Source organism: Sporobolomyces koalae (genome assembly GCF_050403365.1).
Source record: "Sporobolomyces koalae JCM15063 DNA, S_koalae_JCM15063T_v1_ctg8, whole genome shotgun sequence".
Taxonomy (NCBI): domain Eukaryota; kingdom Fungi; phylum Basidiomycota; class Microbotryomycetes; order Sporidiobolales; family Sporidiobolaceae; genus Sporobolomyces; species Sporobolomyces koalae.
The window spans coordinates 19386-36188 of NW_027481763.1; the positions used below are offsets into that span (position 1 = coordinate 19386).

Genomic DNA, 16803 nt, shown 5'->3' on the forward strand with positions numbered 1-16803 from the left:
CGTGTTCCTCCAATAGTCCAAGCGTGCTCAACTCGAGCGTCTATATACAGCATTGCAGATGATGTCAAGTCTAAATGCGAGCGAGGGGCAGAAAAATCATGGAAGAGAAAAATAAGTCTATACGAGGAGTACGAGCGTACTGGCTGCTGCACCCGCCAGAGCAAGAACTCCGATATACGGTCCCATCCGTGTACCGACTCCCGAGTAACCTAGTTCGTAAGCGGTTTGGTTTCCAAAATTCTGTCGCATCCACGCCTCGACCGTCGAGTTGCCACCGACGAACCTGAAGTCGGCTAGCACTTGGTTCGCGCTCGAAGCCTTCTTGAGGTAGTTGAACCACGACACGGCACGTAGGTTTGGGAACCTCGCTGCGGTCGTGTTCGCGGTCAACTGCACGATCCAGCTTGCTTTGAGGAACAGTTCGTCGTCTGAATGCGGACTCGGTGGCGAGGTTTGCGAGGGCGTGTACGTCGTCAAGTTTGGCAGCGGGGTCGAGATGTCTGTGTCACCTCCTTGCAAGAAGTACGGCGATCCGGGCGGGATTTTGTAGTAGTATGGGGCCGAGGTCTCGGAGATCACAATGGGATAAGCGGCAGAGAGCTTGAGGATGTTGGATGATGCCGATGCTGACGAGGGCGAGAAAAGGTTGTAGAATGGAGTGAAACCGGATCGAAACAGCGAAGAGTCGGCCGCTTGGTTTGCGTATTTCTCGTATCCTAGCGAATAAAATGAGAGACCGACGATGTCGACGTCTAGTAGGCGGCATCGAATGAAAATCGTCAGCTGCAATCATATTGTCGAAGCGATACAGAGCGCTACTCACATTCTTCTCCGGGGAAATAAATCTGGTAGCCTTGCTGCTGGTCGTCTACGGGACCATTCCAGACATTGGGCGAGTACAGCATATACGTCTAGCCTCGTGCATTATCATTAGTGACAGGCTTTCAACTGCTCAGCCCACATGCGGAGGACTCACGTTGTTCGTCACTGCGCGCACCGCGTTCGTGACCTCGCGCCAAAGGGGGACATAAAGATCTGGCCGCAGGCCGTACGGCATCCAGCTTCCGTTCCTATTCGTAGCTCAACGAGATTATCAGATGTAAGCTCTTTCGCAGCTCAGAAGTGGGGAACACACATTTCAAAGAGGAACCTCAGCCACACTGTCACGCCTCGGTCCGTGACTTTCTTCATCGCCTGAGCGAGGTTTGCAGTCATCTGAGGTGTCCATTGATCGAGCGTACTGCTGAAAATGACGGCAGGAGCATAGACGGCCTTGACTTTGCCTGTGGCAATCTTGACGACCGAGTTCAGATGGTAATCCACTTGGTTAAATTGGTCATTGTCGGGAGAGACGTTGAGATAGTCGCCAATGATGCTGATCGAATCGCCAAGCGCCTGGTTGATTAGCTGAGGGTTCTCCTGCTCCCAGTTCGGCAGGAAACCGAGGTGGATCCCGCTCGACTGAAGGCCGTTGTCGGGGAGTCCTGGCGCGGCGCGGGTCGGAAAGTTCGATGAGGACTGTTGGCGAGTTTCGAGCGGAGAAGATCGCACGAACGTGCCGGCCAAGGAGAGAACGGCTGCGAATGCGATGCAGAAGTGACGCATTCGAAGCTATGGAAGCTTGTTCTTGGGAGGCGCAAGAGAGGGACAGACACTGTGAATCTGTGAGCCCTCGTCTTTGCTGCAGTTGCTCCCTGGAAGATTCGGCTTGACAAGAGGAGAGCGCCAGGGATCGCCAAGTGGCCGAACCTCAAATTTGCTTGGGCGCGGATCAGTCGATCGCGCAATGATGAGACATTGGCGTCGGGCTCGGCATCGCTGCCCCGGTTGCGGCTGGGTTTCAGCTCGACTTGGCGAGCAGAACGGCGGCGAGTCTCAAATACGAAAAGAAAACAACTGTGACGAGCTAATAGTGAGTTGCCTTCCGCCACCATCCCAGGCCTTGGTCGCTTATGAGTCTGGCAGTCAGGGCGAGGTTTGACTCACATTCGCTGCCTCCTAGGCTATGATAGCATGCTGAGCCCACGAGATTCTGTCGCCCGTACCGGGTCAGCTTGCATTAAAGGTTTATCCACGGTTCATGTAGACTCGAAGCGGAGTGCAAACAGGCGGCACGAGAGATGTCGATGCTTGCGCTCGTACTCCGAAAGCAGCCGGATAACACAGGACAAGGCGGACAGTCGAATGTTACAGGCGCGCGCGCGACGGCACCGATCTTCCGCGAATCTCCGCGGTCGAATGATCGATGCTCAGGCAGACACGCAGGAAAGCGACGATGTGCGTGGACAAACGATTCTGCACACGATTGAGCGAGATTGGTCAAGGAGATTCCACAATCACGCGCGCAGATTGATGCGCAGCCGAAACGATGCATGCTCGAACCTCGCTGATCATCCCTACGCCCTTCGCCGATCGAAGGCCCCGCTCGCTCTTTCTGACAACATTTTCCCCCCTCTCTCATCAGCCTCGCCGCTATCATGAGCGATCTCGACTGTCCCGGGACCTCGGAGCGAGCGCGGGCTGACGGCACGTCAGGTTCATCTCCGGTTTCCTCTAGCTTGCCAACCGCTGGAGCTGGCTTGAACGTGAGGACACTCTCGCCCTCATAGCGTGCCCCTCTATCTGACAAGCTGAACCCCCATCATGCCAGCAGCCTGGGCTTCGCGCCCTTTCAGCCTCGCCCTCTCCGGCTCCCCCTCCTGTTCCTGCGAGGCCTCTTCATGCGCGCTCCCAGCTCGTTTCGGCCGGCAGCGAGTCCATTGCGCGTCCAAACCAGTACTGGGTACCACCGGTCCCGCCCTTCGCTCAACGACGCCGATCCGTTTCGCAATACCCGTCGTCGTCGCACGATACGTACGAGCTGCGCCAGGGCACCAACCAGAATCACAAGCAAGCAGCGCTTTCGACGCCTAGCTTCCAGCCACCAACAGTCCCGCTCGCGACCGGGCCAAACGTACCCCTTCGAGAGGATCCCAGCGCTGGCCGACGCTTTCCGGACCTCGAGCACCCAAGCCTCACTGAGATACTCAATTACTCGTCCGCGCAGTACAACGGAGATGATCTCAGCGAAGAATCAGTAGCCAAAGACAAGTCTGTCGACGCTGATCCCTTCGACGACGATCGCGGATCGACCAGTTCATACGATCCCGATCCCTCTTCTAGGAGGACGAGCTATTCGACCGGCGTCCTTTCGCCAGAAATGGAGCAGCTACGCTTCCAGGCTCTTCCGCACACCACCAGTAGCCAGCCTGGAAACCGCTACCTGCAAACAACGGGACCAGCTACGATGTGGATGGCCCCGATCGTGCCATCAGTCGATGTTCATCCTGTTCACGCGGAGGCAGCTCTTTCGAACACTACCCATAGGTCGCCTCTTCAGCGTGCGCTTGTCGACAATTCGCCTTCAAAAAACGTGAACCCTAAATCGGGCGCCCAACGAGTTCCTCCCGCTCCACCTTTGGGCTTCAGTTCACAGGCATCGATCTCGCAATACGGTACGACCGCATCCCAGGTCGGCATTCCGACACAGCAGAACAGCGGACAGAGAGCCAAAGGGTCGAGAATGCCGAAGCCTAGAAACTCCTACAACCCTCCTGTGGCAAGTTGATCTGTGCCTGCGCTTCGATTCCCTAGAGCTTATGCGGCGGTCCTTTGAGCCTATAGCTCGATCGAGTTAGACCATTCATCAACAAGCTGAGGTTCATGATGCTCAATCCGCAAATCTTTGGCAGCGTCATCTGCTGGAGCGAAGACGGACAATGCGTCCTGGTTGACGTCTCGAACCCCGAACTCGCCTCCGACATCTTGCCTCGAGTTTTTCAGCATTCGAAACCGACCGGATTAATGCGTGAGATACCCCTTACGCTTGTCTTTTATCGCTAATGGGCTCGCTCATCCTGTTCATATGATCCGACTAGGCCAATTCGCGGTCAGTCTTCGAGTGCTTCAGTCGAGTGTGGATCCTGACTTGTCGATTCGTGCACGTCTTAGACCTATGGCTTCTCAGTATTGAACGGCAATGCAGCTTCCCTCGCTCTGATGCACTCGCTTCCCGATGTCGACGTCGGACAGATTCCCGATCAAGCTCCGGTAGCCTCGACATCAACGATTGCGCCCGGTCAAGACCTCGTCGTAGCTGACTCGACGCCCGAGGTTCCTGCATCTTCTGTACTCTCGCCTTCAATCGAACTCGAACCCAAGTCGATTACGGACAGTCCTCGTAATCCAGAACAATGGAAAGTGTATCGCCACACGCATACGCGACAAGACCTCGAAGAGTGTCTCGCGGAGGAAGCCGAGGTACGACGACTCGCGCTCGAGTCGACCTTGAGACGAGCGCGTCAAGAGCGCAAGACTCGGGCCAAGAAGGAAGCGAAATTTGCGGGCATTCCGTACGTCAGTGACGACGACAACGACGACGAGGACGAGGACGAACTTGCGGCGAATGAGCATACCGAACAGGGGGATCACGACAAACAAGATGGTTCAGAGGTGCAAGAGACGACCTCAAACAAGACTCGCTTGGAGACGGAGGAAGAACAGGATGTCGAAGTGTGGTTTTCGAGAGACACGATGTACAATCAGAAATTGTTGGCGAGGTTGAGGCCCAAATCGAAATCGGTCCTCGCCCGGAAGAAGAGAGGAGAACGTGACGACGAGGAACAGGGTCAAACAGGAGAAGAGTCATCGAAGAGGGTCAAGGAGATGACACAAGCACCCGAATCGACGTAGCAGGTAGGTGAAAGTCAAGGGGACTCGGAGGAGGATGACGAAAACAGCTTGAGCTTGCATGATCACGGAAACGAACAACCCTGTACAAAGTAGGAACATTTGTGCTGAAACGTGTACTCTTTCTGTACCTCTTTCGTTAGAGGATGTCAAGATGCTGTGTGAGAAGTAAACCGACTAGTCTAAATTGCAAAATGCTCGACATGAAAAGGGTATTATCGACAAGGGTGTATACAGAGCAAAGAGAGCTCGGTTTGAGAGGACAACGTTCGCATAGGACCGCCGATGACGGAGGTCACACGGCGATTCCCAGAATCAGACCAACTTGGGCACGTCTTGGCTTCCGTAGGCTTGTTGAACTTCAAGCGACGACCTAGCGGGAGACGCCACGTCGTTCGAGGCGTATGGTCGGTTGAAGTTCTCGATTGAAGACGTGTGTTGTCGATCTCCGAGGCATACCGGGTCGGTACCTTTCATCTTGTCGTGTGCGGCGGCCATGAACATGAAGACGGTCGAGACTACACAGGCGACCCATCCGACCCACAGCACACACACGTATGCGATGTTGACTGCCCACTTGTTGTACTGGAGTGGAGGGCGGAAGTAGTACTCGGCCGCCTCGCGGGCGACTTGTTCCGAAACGTGCACGATCTGGGCAGAGTTGTTGGCGATGACAATCTGCAAGATGCATCGACGGGTCAGAGCACGTCCATTTTGCCGCAAGGGAAAAGCAAACTGACGGTCGAGCCGAGAGCGGCGGCAAAGACTCCAACGGTGATGACGATGGCGAAGAACTTTTTCGCGTTCTGGTACCAGTCCGGATACCTGCGCTTCGGGAACTGCAACAGGAAGAAAAAGTCTGCTCCAAAGAGCGTCGCCTAACGTGGTTGCGATGGGGAGAATCAGGATCGAGTACGGAAGCGAGACCGCGACGGAACAGCAGCCTTACGACAAAGACGCAGAACACGATCGTCGTGATTTCCATGTCGATGATGTCGTTGTTGTAGAGGTGAGCCGGTGCGAAGCGGTCCTCGATGTGGTCTTGCAGGTCCTCGTATTTCGAAAGTCTGCGAAGAAATCAAATTGATTAGAGTGCTCCCGGGATTTGACGCGACCATAGCAGGTGTTGAGCACGGACGAGTACGTTGCAGTGCATTCTGCAGCAAGGCAGATGAGCATGGCAGCCTGGTACGCGACTGATGCGACGGGCTCGGTCAGCGTTTCGCTCGGCTCGGCGGTTCCGGCTGCAGCCGCGCATACGAGAAGCTCACTGAATCGCTCGCGGCGGAGGTGCCACCTTCGATCAAACATCTTCTTGCTCGAGAACGCGCTGAACGAGAGTTCACTGAGGTCGAACCCCCAGATGGTGGGCCAGCTAGCGTTGAACTTGGGCATGATAGGCGGTCTCGCTGTTGGAGCGGAGCTGACGTGTCGCGAGTCGATTTGGAAGGCGAGTTGGTACTACAAGCGGCGAGAGCAGGTTCTTGAACTTGGTACTGTGGTTGCGAGAGAGATGGAAGAGGTAGGGTGACCTCGGTCTTGATGACTACTCGCAAGTTTTCGTATTCGGAGAAATTATTCGAACAAGGGGCAACGATCAGTCAGGTTCTTCTCTATTTGGAGCTTCGTCACCATGTCTAAGCGTTCGAGTCGATATACCTCTTGCTATCAGGCGACGGAAGGTTCGAGCGTGAATACGAGACAGCTGCGGGCAACCGGAAGCGACAGCCGGGAAAAAAAAGTTGAATGAGTTGCCTTCGCTGAGCGCACGCGACCCCGACGAGCTACGTCATCGAGAGCATTGTCTGGGGAATATTCCTCCGCTCGCTGCCGGCGAACGACGACAGTCACGCTGCAGTACTGCACTGTAGAGGGTACAGGACAGAACTGTATCCCTCGGCCGACTCGCGAAACGATGCAAGCGCGACCTTCAACGAGCTCGAGCATGCCTTCTGCCGCTACAGACGACTCGCATACTCTCGCACCGACAGAGCAGCCTGCGACCACGGTCATGAAGCGACCTCGTGCAGGCACGAATGGCACGCTCGACTCGGCGTACTTGCCTGACTACTTCTCGCCACATCATCCGCCGCCTCTCGACTTTCAATTCAACGCGCGCTACCCACTCGCGTACTTGCTCTTTCTCCTCGCCTGCAATGTCCTCATCCCATGTGTACGAGCAATTTCCTCGAGGGATGCTAGGACATTGTTGACGTCTACTTCTCTCGCAGCTTTTGTACTATCTGCCGCATATTTGTTCGGCCCTGTCCCTCTCGTAGACACCACATCGTGCGCCTGCTGATCAAACCTTGTCTGATCAGATACAACCATAAGCGACAAGGAGCTGATTGGAATTGGATCCGCAAGTTTGGGGCTCTCCAGTTGCTTCGATGCACCTTTCCGAATGTACAAACGCAAGCCGTCTCTCGCTCTGTCTATTCTCGTTCTCGCCGGTCACTAACTGGCCCAGCGTACGGTGATCGTAAATGTACCCAGTCACTCGAGGGAGGAAAGAATATGGCCCCCTGTACTACCCGGAGCACGAGCATCTCGACCCCGTCCACCTCCCGGCTGGGCAAGGCAAAGTCCTGCGCAAGATGCCCAGAAATTGGTGGCACCTCGACTTTACCATGTGGACGTGAGTCAAATGAGCCCGATGTTTGCTTGTCTCGTGAGACTGAACTCGGCTCGATGCAGCTATCAGATAGGCCTGTTCTTCTTTGCGATTCCGCTCGCTGTCGCTCCTGCAGTACCTCTCTAGTAAGAGGCTGCCTCCGTTGTCTCGAATCGAAATTTCGCGCTCCAGCGCTGACCTACTGGGTTCTTCTCCGACTTTAGCAACTTTTTCCTCTTCTCGACCGCGATGCTCATCGCACCGATGGGAATCGTGTTTATCCTGACGCTCAAATCGTACAAGAATCTACCCTTCTGGATGTCTTCTGACCCACCCCGAACGGCAACGAAACCTGCCGTGTATTACATTGTCGAAGACGTCGGAGCGGTCGACTTCCGACACGGTCGAGCATGGCGGAAACGCATGCAAGCGAGGTCAGTCTCGAACAAGATCTCAGACCTCTTTCTATTGTGTACCTTGCCCAAATTGAACTGATGCGACATTGCACGTTACCAAAACAGGTGGGCCGCATCACCCCCGTTCAGGAGGTTGTGCTGGCACCAGACTCTGTATTGGTCGATCGCGTCAATGATATTTGTCGGAATCACCGCTGCAATCGTGTGGTCCGGTTTAGTGTAAGTTTTCGTCAGATCCCTCATTCCTCCCTTTCCCCCTCTCGCTGTATGAAGACTCCCAGGACTGAAATTCAGGTTGATCTCAAATTAGACTCGATGTCAAGTATGGACTCGTGTTGGGCATGTTGTGGGTGTGGATGTTGTGCTTTGCGATTGGCTCTTACGGGCTCGTGCACTTCGCGTTGCAACGCGAACTACGATGGTGGAGGAACAAGTATCGAGATACTGGCGAGACGGGAACTACTCGAGTGACAGAAGCAGCTTCCAAGGAACTAGATACGACCGAGCAGAAACCTGAAACGAATTAAGACAAATCGAATTCCGAAGGGCGATAACTCTACAACCTTATTCTCCTACAAAATGCCATTGAGAGAGAACCCGTATTTACTACAACAACGAGATGCACTCGTCGTTTACTGAAGCGTCGACGTACCTTGATGATGCTGTACCCTTTGTCGCCCCGGCGGAAAAAATGCATCCAAAACTCCATTCGGATCAAACTAGATTCTCTGGCGGTCTAACCCATTTACAGGGGCAAGGGGCGGTCTTGAGGCGAGAGAGGAATTGCAGGGCGTCGGTGGAGCGAAAGAAAACGAGCGGGACAGGGAGGACACCGCAGGAGGGAACGGAGAAGGAGCAAGTCCCCCGGCCGAAGACGAAGCTTGGGAAGCGACCCTGTTACGTGGGCTTTGTTGTTCAGCAACCGCTTGAATAGACTTGAGTGTCTCAATCCAATACGGGATCCGTGTGTAGAGGGGCTCGAGGACTTCGGTATGGTCGGGAAATTCTCGCACAAAGTCGACCCATCTTCCGATGACCTGTTGCACGTGCAAAACATCTTTGGAAGCCTGCGAGTCGAGGAGATCAGAGATACTGTACACGGAATGTTTTCAAGTCAAGGAAAGAGACTCACGTAGAGTTTCATCTCGTCGACCCTTCTTTGCCGTTGCACTACACCGCTCCCGTCGTTGGTCTGTGTCATTGTATCACGCTGAAGCACGATGCTTCGTCAGTTGTAGTGCGATAACAGGAGGTAGAAGTATGAGGATGAACCGGTATCGCAGGTACTCGCTGCGGCAGAGCGGTCGTACACTCGAAGCTATGGTGAGGGTAGCCGATGATGGTCAGGATCGCGTCGTCGGATGATCGTTGTCCAACCTCGATGTGAGCGAGGCACCCACTAATGACCCGCAAGAGTCAGTTCCGGGTTCACGCGCGTGGAAGCCAGTGCGAACACTCACACATATGGATATGTGAGCTTTTGGTCCTCCTTGAAAATTGGTACACCGCCGCATTGACTGTAGGGAGGTGGGTCAACATTGTTGGCGGAAGGCGCGGACGAGAGGAAATATGGCTCACCACTGGAACAGCCGCTGTCTGATAGGTTTGGTTCGTGGTTCAAGCCAAGCGAACCTCTCCGACCAGCGAGACGGGACCGATTCGGGGAGGGTGAGGTCGAGCGCATACTCAGCCAGTATTTCTTTCGCCTCCAATTGGTCCCAGTCATCGTCGGGATCGAAGCAATGCGAAGGGCAGTCCTGTAGCGCGTAAAGATCTCCGATGTCGGCTTTTTGGGACCTAGTAGCCGAGAATCGGGCAAGGTCGGGCTAAGATAGAGGTACGGCGAGGAGCGGCGTCAGCGTTTCGCTGAGGTTCGCCCATAAAACCGCCATTCTTCGCAAACGTACTCTTTCAACGCGCTTGCGCTTGCGTCGACTCTCTGTGCGCGCGTTCGCAGGTATAATCGCGAGTGAAGAGCTGTCGGCGGCGGCGGCCCCCAGCGTGGGCCGGTTGTGAATCGATTGAGCGTCGTCAACGATGATGATCGCGTCGTCGTCGTCCTCGTCATCTCTAGCGGTGGTGTCGACAACATTGGTTGCGTCGAGGTTCTCGTCTTGAGTCGCGCCTCGTTTGACACCTCGCGAAGAAACAGTCGTCGCGCTCTCGCGCGCAATGGTATTAACTGGAGCACTGCGAGCCTTGAGCTTCGCGGCTTGAGCTCTTTTAACCTTTTTGGCCTATATCTGTCGGGGGCGAATAAGCTGCATTAGCATCGCATCACACTTCCGGCAGGTCGGCAGGCAAGAACAGAAAGGAGAATTCCTACTTCTTTCTGAAAGGCCACTTTTTCCTCGTGGATAAGGTAGATTCCTGCTAATTCAACGAGATCATGCTGCTGTGAAGCGACGCGTCCTTAGCATCATGTGCAATCTACCGAAGGAGAAGAACCTCCAACTCACATACAGCTCGGGGAAGGCTTTGTCTTTCGGATTCTGAGGATCCACAGGAATTTTGGTCGGTCGCCGTCGGGCGCGTTGAAGTATTTTGATGCTCTCGATCCACTTCATGATGTGCCGTTCGCAATCGATGCCCTCGAGCGGCAGACAGTCGCCGTGAAAATCGCGGTCACGGATCTAAACGCACCTTGTCAGCATAGGCACATCGCAGCACGGACAAGATGATTTTGACTCACTCGGTCAGCGACCGGTTTCCACTGCTCGGCCTTCGTGCCCTTGATTCCCCAGGGGTTGAGAACGATCGCGGCGTGGATCAAACGCGTCTTTCTCGCAACGTCGTAGGGGTGGGAGCTAGACCATTGGAATTTTTTCTTGGTACCGCGACTGCTCGCCTCTTGGACTTGCGGCGTCAGGTTTGGGGGAGCTGCGTCGGTGCGAATCGAGCCATGCGGGCCGAGGTGACCATGGCCGAAACTGGCGGAAGAAGTCGAGGCGAAGGAAGGCAGACGCGCCGATGCAGGGACGGGCGGAGGTTGAAACGGGTAGTACGATGCCGTGAGAGGCGGGGTTGAAAGGTACGGGAAGTGCTGAGGTGGGGCGGAGAATGCGAAAGAGGAAATTGGCGGGAGGGTCAATCGAGGTTCGGAGTGGGGGTTCGTTGCAATCGGAAATGGGAAAGGGCCAAGGCCAAACGACTGGGAGCGGGCGGTTTCGTGAACGAAGGGGTTATCCATCGTAGGTCACCCTCTGGAGATGAAGAAGGAAACAAACGAGCTCACGTTTTGGACAGTAAACGCGTATTATCTGCGCAAATCAACAAAAATGAAGACGCGATTCGATTCGACGCGCGATTTCAAATACCCAGCGCTCGTTCCCATTGCTCGATCAAACTTCGACTTCGGTCCTACTGTCTCTCGACGAGACGAACAAATCGCCACCAACTCGTCTCGAACCCTCTCTCCTGTGTCCCTCTTCCGAGTGCGTTCGGATCTCGATCGATGATCGTCGGGATCCCAGCGTTCTCAACGATGCGAACAAACTTTCTCAGCAGCTTGTCGTCCAGAGATCTTGTGCTCCTTGTGCTTCCATCCTCTCTATCCATCCCTTCCTCTGCGACTTCCTCATTTGAATCTTGTCCATCACTTTCTTCTCGGTCTTGCGCGTCGTCATCGCTCCCAAGGTCTTGTTCAGCTGCGACCACCCCGAGTTGCTTGAAGGTTTGTTCCAATTCGAAGACTTGAATCTCATTGCAATAGGGTAGTTCGTTGGTAGACGAGTCGAACAGGGAAGTGAGAGTTGCCAAGAGAGACGAGATTGCTAGAGGGTACAGCGATAGGTGTACGAAACGAGGTACGCGAGTTGCTGTTCGAGCTCGAAGGACGAGATGGGATCCGGCAATTGACAGCGCCGCGGCGTCCCAGTACAACCCGAGCGTCTCGAGGTTTGACCACGCGTCAAGATCGATTGAATCTCTTTGCGCTTGTTCAAAGAGGTCCCACGCAGGTTGATCGAGCGAGATGGATCGGATCCGTGGCGCAACTGCAGTGAGGAACTGCTGAACGGTCTTGTTGGATTGGTCCTGAGATCCAGTGAAGAAGAGGAGATGTTCGAGACGAGGCAGAGCGGATGTGTTGACGGGAAGCGAACCTCGGCGGGTAGAGTTGAACCGGAGGTCGAGGTACTTGAGATTCGGAAACTTGGTTATTGGGGGATAAGGCGTTGTCGAGAACGGTTCCGAGGAGATGAACGTGCACTGTCTAGCCGAGAACGCTTGCAGGCCTATCCGCAGAAAAAGGCGAAAAAGGGGACGAACATGGGTATAAGTCCAAGAGCAAATAAACGATATGGTGAATGGACCTACTCGGCGTAACGACTTGCTCGAACTGTACGCGGTCGACGTGTTCAAGCTGAAGGCGTTCGAGGTGTTTGCACGCATGCACGAGCGCTGCGAGCGAGTCAGACGACTCCCCCCACAAAGTCACGTCAAGCGCTCGTAGAAAAGAAGCGATGCCCTGTGTCGGTACGTCCACGACGAGCTGGACAAGCGGAACGAGCCGATGGCTGTGGTGTATGCGAATCAGGGCGGGTTCGTCTGGCGAGTTGCTAGAGGCAAACATGAGTCGCTGTGCAACCGTTCGCCACTCTCGACACACGAGCGACATGCGATGCAAACTCCTCCATCGCTGTCGAGATTCGACGGGATCGGATACGCCTTCGAGGACAACTGGGAGGCACGCGACATGGGCGATAATGTCGGCGACAATCTCAGGAGGCAGTCGATCCATCGGCTCGCGATCTGGCCCACCTGATTCAGACGTGCTCACAGTACAGATCAACGATGCAGGAGATGGGTGATGATGCTTGTCAACTGTTTCGTCATCGAGTCCGATCGAATTCTCGCTTTTCCCTCCAACGCTCTGGTCGCCTTCTTCCATCCCGTCTATATTGCACAGCTAGGTCAACGTCGTTTTGACTCGCGCCACGCTCTATTCAGATGATGCACATCGTTTAAGATGACTCGCAATGATGAGACATGCAGCCTGATTTCGAAGCGGCAGCCCTACCATCAAGGTAGAAAGTGCACTACAAAGCAAAGACACAAGGCTAACAGGGTACGGCAGACACCAAGAGTGCTACAGTCGGGTTCGCCTTCTCGTGTCGTCTCTTCAAGCTCAATCGACCGCGTTGTTCCTCCTGGCCAGGTCAAGCATGTTCACGCCCGCTTTCTTCCGCTTCGGGCATCGACTTGATTGAATTCTCGTACGTGCCGTGCGATCGCAAGGACCTGTTGTCAGCGAGTGTCGCGTCCGACATTTGGCATTCCATTGCGACTCCGCAGGTTGAACCTAGTCCAGATGCGACGTCTTGCGAGACGCGATCGACTTTTTCGTCCGCGGGGTCGAGCTGCTCCTCCCAATCCCGATCAAGCGCACGCTGACGGATCTGGCGACGTGCATGGTCATTCAAGTGCGGCAGATGATCGATGGCTGATTCGTCATGCGCGACCGTTGCACGACCCGACGAGATGGGCGGCACGTATCGAGTCGTCGCGCCTCCATCCCGAGATCCGTGCGAGCTGTTGTGCAGGAATGGGTGTCGCGGTGCAGCTTGGCGCGCGAGGGTCGACAACATCAATCGCGACGCCATGACGGAACTCAATCCGATACTCCCAGGCGCATTGAACGTGTGCAAATTCGAGTTGACCGTTTCTGTAATGACCCTCAGGGTCAACTTGCAAGCTTCGGGGTAGAGAAGGCAATGAGAGTAGGATTGTACGAGCGGAGAGTAACACCGAAACGAGGTTGGCGACCGTCGCCACCGACAGGTACCAGATACCATCGCGCAGGAACGCTTGCGTGACCGCGCTCTCCGTAGCTCGACTTGCTACGATCGAATGGCGGGTAGCGAGTGCCAGCATGACGAGGTTGAACACGAAAGGTGCTGTCCAGCTGTCCATGCGTTTTCCGCAAATGGATGAGCCGATGCAGCAAACTCAGTCCCTATCAATAGGCATGTGCACGTACAAGAGGATAGCAGGTACATTCGATCCTCCTGGTCTGCGCGCAGCAAGACAGCCGTAAAATCCGAGGTACTCTTGAGCGTCGGGAGCCAAGACAATGTCTGTCAGGGAGATAACGATTTCAGCTTAGAGTCGTGTTTGGCTTCTTCTGACACTCACGAGTGACTTGAGTGGCGGTACTGCTCATCGTGGCGATCAGAAAGCCCATCATGCCCAGAACTCTGTAACGCAAAAGCCATGAGCGTCGTACTGCGGGGAGATACGAAATCCGCACTGACATTGCCGTAGTGCACCGGTCGCGGTCGTAAAGGTTCCAGACGTGCAGAGCAAAAATAGCACCACAGACGCTAAAGTGTTGCGCTCGTCGTCAGCTTTTGCAGGCGCTGCAAGCGATAGAAGCGAGCGTAGAGCCAACGTCATGACGTAGGTTTCGACCAACGGAGTGAGCCAGTAGAGACGAGAGCAGAACTCTTTACCCCGAGAAGATGTCAGTCCTTCGTGCCGGATCAGAACAATCGAAATCATGAGAAAGGTCTGGGATAGCCTGACTTTCGGGAACAGCGGCAACAATCAGTGACATGTTCATGATCTGGAGCACCAATGAGCCATATCGGCTGAAGGCGACGACAACGTGAATCGAGACAATTAGCCAAAGTCAGCCGGAAGATTGGCAACGAGGTAGGTAGCTGACTTGAGGAGAAAGACAATCTTGACATAGTTCCAATCGCTTTTCCAGACGAGCCTAAACTCTGACGGAAACATCGAGATCTATGCTTCGGCAACGACCGCCAACGTTCAGCGCCCGCGCTTGAGAGTCAAGGTGCTACGGACAAGGAGTCGACGAGCGAAAGGAAGGGGACCCACGACATCCCAGATCATGATCGCAGTCCAAGCGACGAGGTAGTCGAGGCTCGCAGTGAGGTCCTGCTTGAGTTGCTCGATTCCGGGGATCGGAGGAGGGCTCAACAGCGGGAATCCAGGTGGAGGTGCGCCACCAGCACTTGCGCTCGGAGGAGAAACGTCATTCGAAGTCGACATGAGACTGGCGTTCGGGGGCAGACTATTGATGGTGTCGACACAGACCAAGGGGTCAAGCGAGCAAACGAGACCTGAAGAGAGGTGCACCGCGTCGCCAGTTATGTGCTCTGAATTATCCCAGAGCTCCCGGCGCGCGCATCGTCGCAGCACATCTCGTCAGTGCGATCACGGTCATCTTTTATACACCCTGACGGACAGCTGCTAAGAATTGTGAGTGCTCGTAGGGCCTCGCATGGGCAGAGAGAGGGCCGAGGAGGCGCATGGACACTTGGACCCCTTCAGTGCGAGCTCGCGCTGGAAGCGCACGACGAGCTGCGCATCTCGGCGCGTATTACCTCGCGTCCTCAAAGTACGCTTGTTCTCTATCGACAGTGGAGCTACTTCACGAGACCCAAGGATCAGAGAAGCGAGCCATACTTCAAGTACTCTGGTGACTCGTCGAGTGAAAGGGAGAACACTGACGCCACGGTCGCGAAAGCGAACGTTCAGTCCCATGTTCATGCGCTCAGCTAGTGAGACTGTCAGTAGCGAAGCAGAGACGGGCAGGAAGGAAGGTCGAGACGTCGACGCGTTCCCGCGCGACGCGTCTCACGCGTCGTCGAAGTCAAAACTGTACTCGCTCTCCTCCGCCACCAAGGAAGTCGAGCGTGCGCCGTGCCGCCGTCGCCATGTCAAAGGTACCTCAAACAATCCTGAGCGCGTCTGCAACACCGGTCCCATCCCTCGACTCGATTTCGCTGTTACCCTGTTCACTCGCGTTCGATGGACCCGCCCCCATCTCGACCTACTTTCATCCACGCCCGTTCATCCCTGAAGCCGAAACTGTCTCTCCAAGCTTGGGATCGAGCTCTTCTAGTCCAAACAACGATCAACATCGACAAGCAGCGTTTCGAGGTCGAAGGTTGATCTCGTCGTACTTTCACGTTCCTCGTGGGTACCAAGGGTTGGTGTTTTCAACTCAAGCAGCCACCCCTCCGATTTCGACCGAAGATGAATTGCAAGAAGAACTTGAAGAGGTTGAACAACGAGCGAGGCAAGCGCGACAAGATCGAGCGAACAAACGAGCGAAATTAGCTTCGACGAACGGAGACGAGGTTCAAGTTAGGACGAGTCCGAGGAAAGCGGCCAAGGAAGCGAGGGAGCGAGCTATTAGGGCCGCGAAAGGGAAAGGAAAAGCTTCCACGACCGGGTTCAGTCTCGATGACGAAGATGACGACGAAGGCGACGATACGGAGATGGAACCCGAAGCAGGAGGCGAAGGAGTTGAGAATGGACGAGAAGATCTGGTCGAATCCGTTGCCGAGGACAAGGTGGACTTGACGAACGGTGTGTCGGTTAATCACGTTCAAGCTCAAGCTGAACTCGAACCTAGTCCCGAGATTCCAGCACCTCTCCCGCTATTGTCTCGCACTTCGACCTCGACCTCGACCCAAATCGACCTGCCCCCAACTCCATCGCTACCAATCGGAGAAGGATCGCAAGAAGAAGCTCCTTCGTACCCAGTAATGTTGGCGCGAGACGAGAAACATTTGAACCCATCCTACACGTTCAAATCGATCGAAGTGTGGAACCCAGATTTCATGGTTCCAGGAGGTCGAGTTCACGAAGAGGATCCGGTTGCGAGAGGGGTTCAAGAATGGATCGGATTGAGTTACAAGGTAAAGCTGAACTTATCGCCTCCCTTCCACACTCGGACCATACTGACTCAGTTTGACAAACCGAAATCTCCTTAGATTCATGCGTATTGAGAGGATCTCGTTTTCTCATGGCTTTTGACTGATTCTTTTCTGTTGTAATCGTATTCGATCTCTCGAACCCCGCTTGTGTCTCGCATCGGTTTGCAACCATTCTTATCAGAAGTTTGTACGGTCTCTGTGGGACACTGCGTTAACGGCGATATCGCAGGGGTTGCAGCATGAAATCGTCGAAAGGAGGAAAACAGTAACGGAAGAGTAAGACGTAACCAGCGGACTTGATCAAGACGAGCGTGAGAAAGGAAACGTGAAAATCGTGCGAGTGAAGAAGCGATTC

At 54.7% G+C, this 16803-nt stretch overlaps 9 protein-coding genes across 9 annotated transcripts; 4 read left to right on the plus strand and 5 right to left on the minus strand.

The window, feature by feature from the left end:
* Positions 1-117: 117 nt before the first annotated feature.
* On the minus strand, positions 118-1605 carry JCM15063_004635 (uncharacterized protein; the record flags this gene model as incomplete). Its single annotated transcript, XM_076677295.1, has 4 exons — positions 118-752; positions 824-911; positions 977-1070; positions 1136-1605. 4 exons carry the CDS (start codon positions 1603-1605, stop codon positions 118-120), a joined length of 1287 nt encoding a protein of 428 aa, XP_076535381.1.
* Positions 1606-2477: 872 nt separating this feature from the next.
* Positions 2478-4731, plus strand: JCM15063_004636 (uncharacterized protein; the record flags this gene model as incomplete). Its single annotated transcript, XM_076677296.1, has 5 exons — positions 2478-2585; positions 2651-3595; positions 3664-3847; positions 3918-3928; positions 3991-4731. The coding sequence occupies 5 exons, from the start codon at positions 2478-2480 to the stop codon at positions 4729-4731; spliced, it is 1989 nt and encodes a 662-aa protein (XP_076535382.1).
* A 312-nt stretch (positions 4732-5043) lies between these two features.
* JCM15063_004637 (uncharacterized protein) lies at positions 5044-6123 on the minus strand (the record flags this gene model as incomplete). The annotated part of the gene is made up of 5 exons (XM_076677297.1): positions 5044-5406; positions 5469-5606; positions 5678-5795; positions 5867-5924; positions 6000-6123. The coding sequence occupies 5 exons, from the start codon at positions 6121-6123 to the stop codon at positions 5044-5046; spliced, it is 801 nt and encodes a 266-aa protein (XP_076535383.1).
* A 550-nt stretch (positions 6124-6673) lies between these two features.
* Positions 6674-7189, plus strand: JCM15063_004638 (uncharacterized protein; the record flags this gene model as incomplete). The annotated part of the gene is made up of 3 exons (XM_076677298.1): positions 6674-6901; positions 6960-6984; positions 7050-7189. 3 exons carry the CDS (start codon positions 6674-6676, stop codon positions 7187-7189), a joined length of 393 nt encoding a protein of 130 aa, XP_076535384.1.
* A 25-nt stretch (positions 7190-7214) lies between these two features.
* Positions 7215-8285, plus strand: JCM15063_004639 (uncharacterized protein; the record flags this gene model as incomplete). The annotated part of the gene is made up of 5 exons (XM_076677299.1): positions 7215-7366; positions 7426-7488; positions 7567-7776; positions 7864-7977; positions 8069-8285. 5 exons carry the CDS (start codon positions 7215-7217, stop codon positions 8283-8285), a joined length of 756 nt encoding a protein of 251 aa, XP_076535385.1.
* Positions 8286-9332: 1047 nt separating this feature from the next.
* JCM15063_004640 (uncharacterized protein) lies at positions 9333-12499 on the minus strand (the record flags this gene model as incomplete). The annotated part of the gene is made up of 6 exons (XM_076677300.1): positions 9333-9584; positions 9666-9995; positions 10218-10391; positions 10451-10801; positions 11143-11993; positions 12076-12499. The coding sequence occupies 6 exons, from the start codon at positions 12497-12499 to the stop codon at positions 9333-9335; spliced, it is 2382 nt and encodes a 793-aa protein (XP_076535386.1).
* A 418-nt stretch (positions 12500-12917) lies between these two features.
* On the minus strand, positions 12918-13945 carry JCM15063_004641 (uncharacterized protein; the record flags this gene model as incomplete). Its single annotated transcript, XM_076677301.1, has 4 exons — positions 12918-13423; positions 13491-13663; positions 13739-13835; positions 13894-13945. The coding sequence occupies 4 exons, from the start codon at positions 13943-13945 to the stop codon at positions 12918-12920; spliced, it is 828 nt and encodes a 275-aa protein (XP_076535387.1).
* A 434-nt stretch (positions 13946-14379) lies between these two features.
* On the minus strand, positions 14380-14772 carry JCM15063_004642 (DUF6533 domain-containing protein; the record flags this gene model as incomplete). Its single annotated transcript, XM_076677302.1, has 2 exons — positions 14380-14502; positions 14599-14772. 2 exons carry the CDS (start codon positions 14770-14772, stop codon positions 14380-14382), a joined length of 297 nt encoding a protein of 98 aa, XP_076535388.1.
* Positions 14773-15440: 668 nt separating this feature from the next.
* JCM15063_004643 (uncharacterized protein) lies at positions 15441-16520 on the plus strand (the record flags this gene model as incomplete). The annotated part of the gene is made up of 2 exons (XM_076677303.1): positions 15441-16430; positions 16506-16520. 2 exons carry the CDS (start codon positions 15441-15443, stop codon positions 16518-16520), a joined length of 1005 nt encoding a protein of 334 aa, XP_076535389.1.
* Positions 16521-16803: the final 283 nt, after the last annotated feature.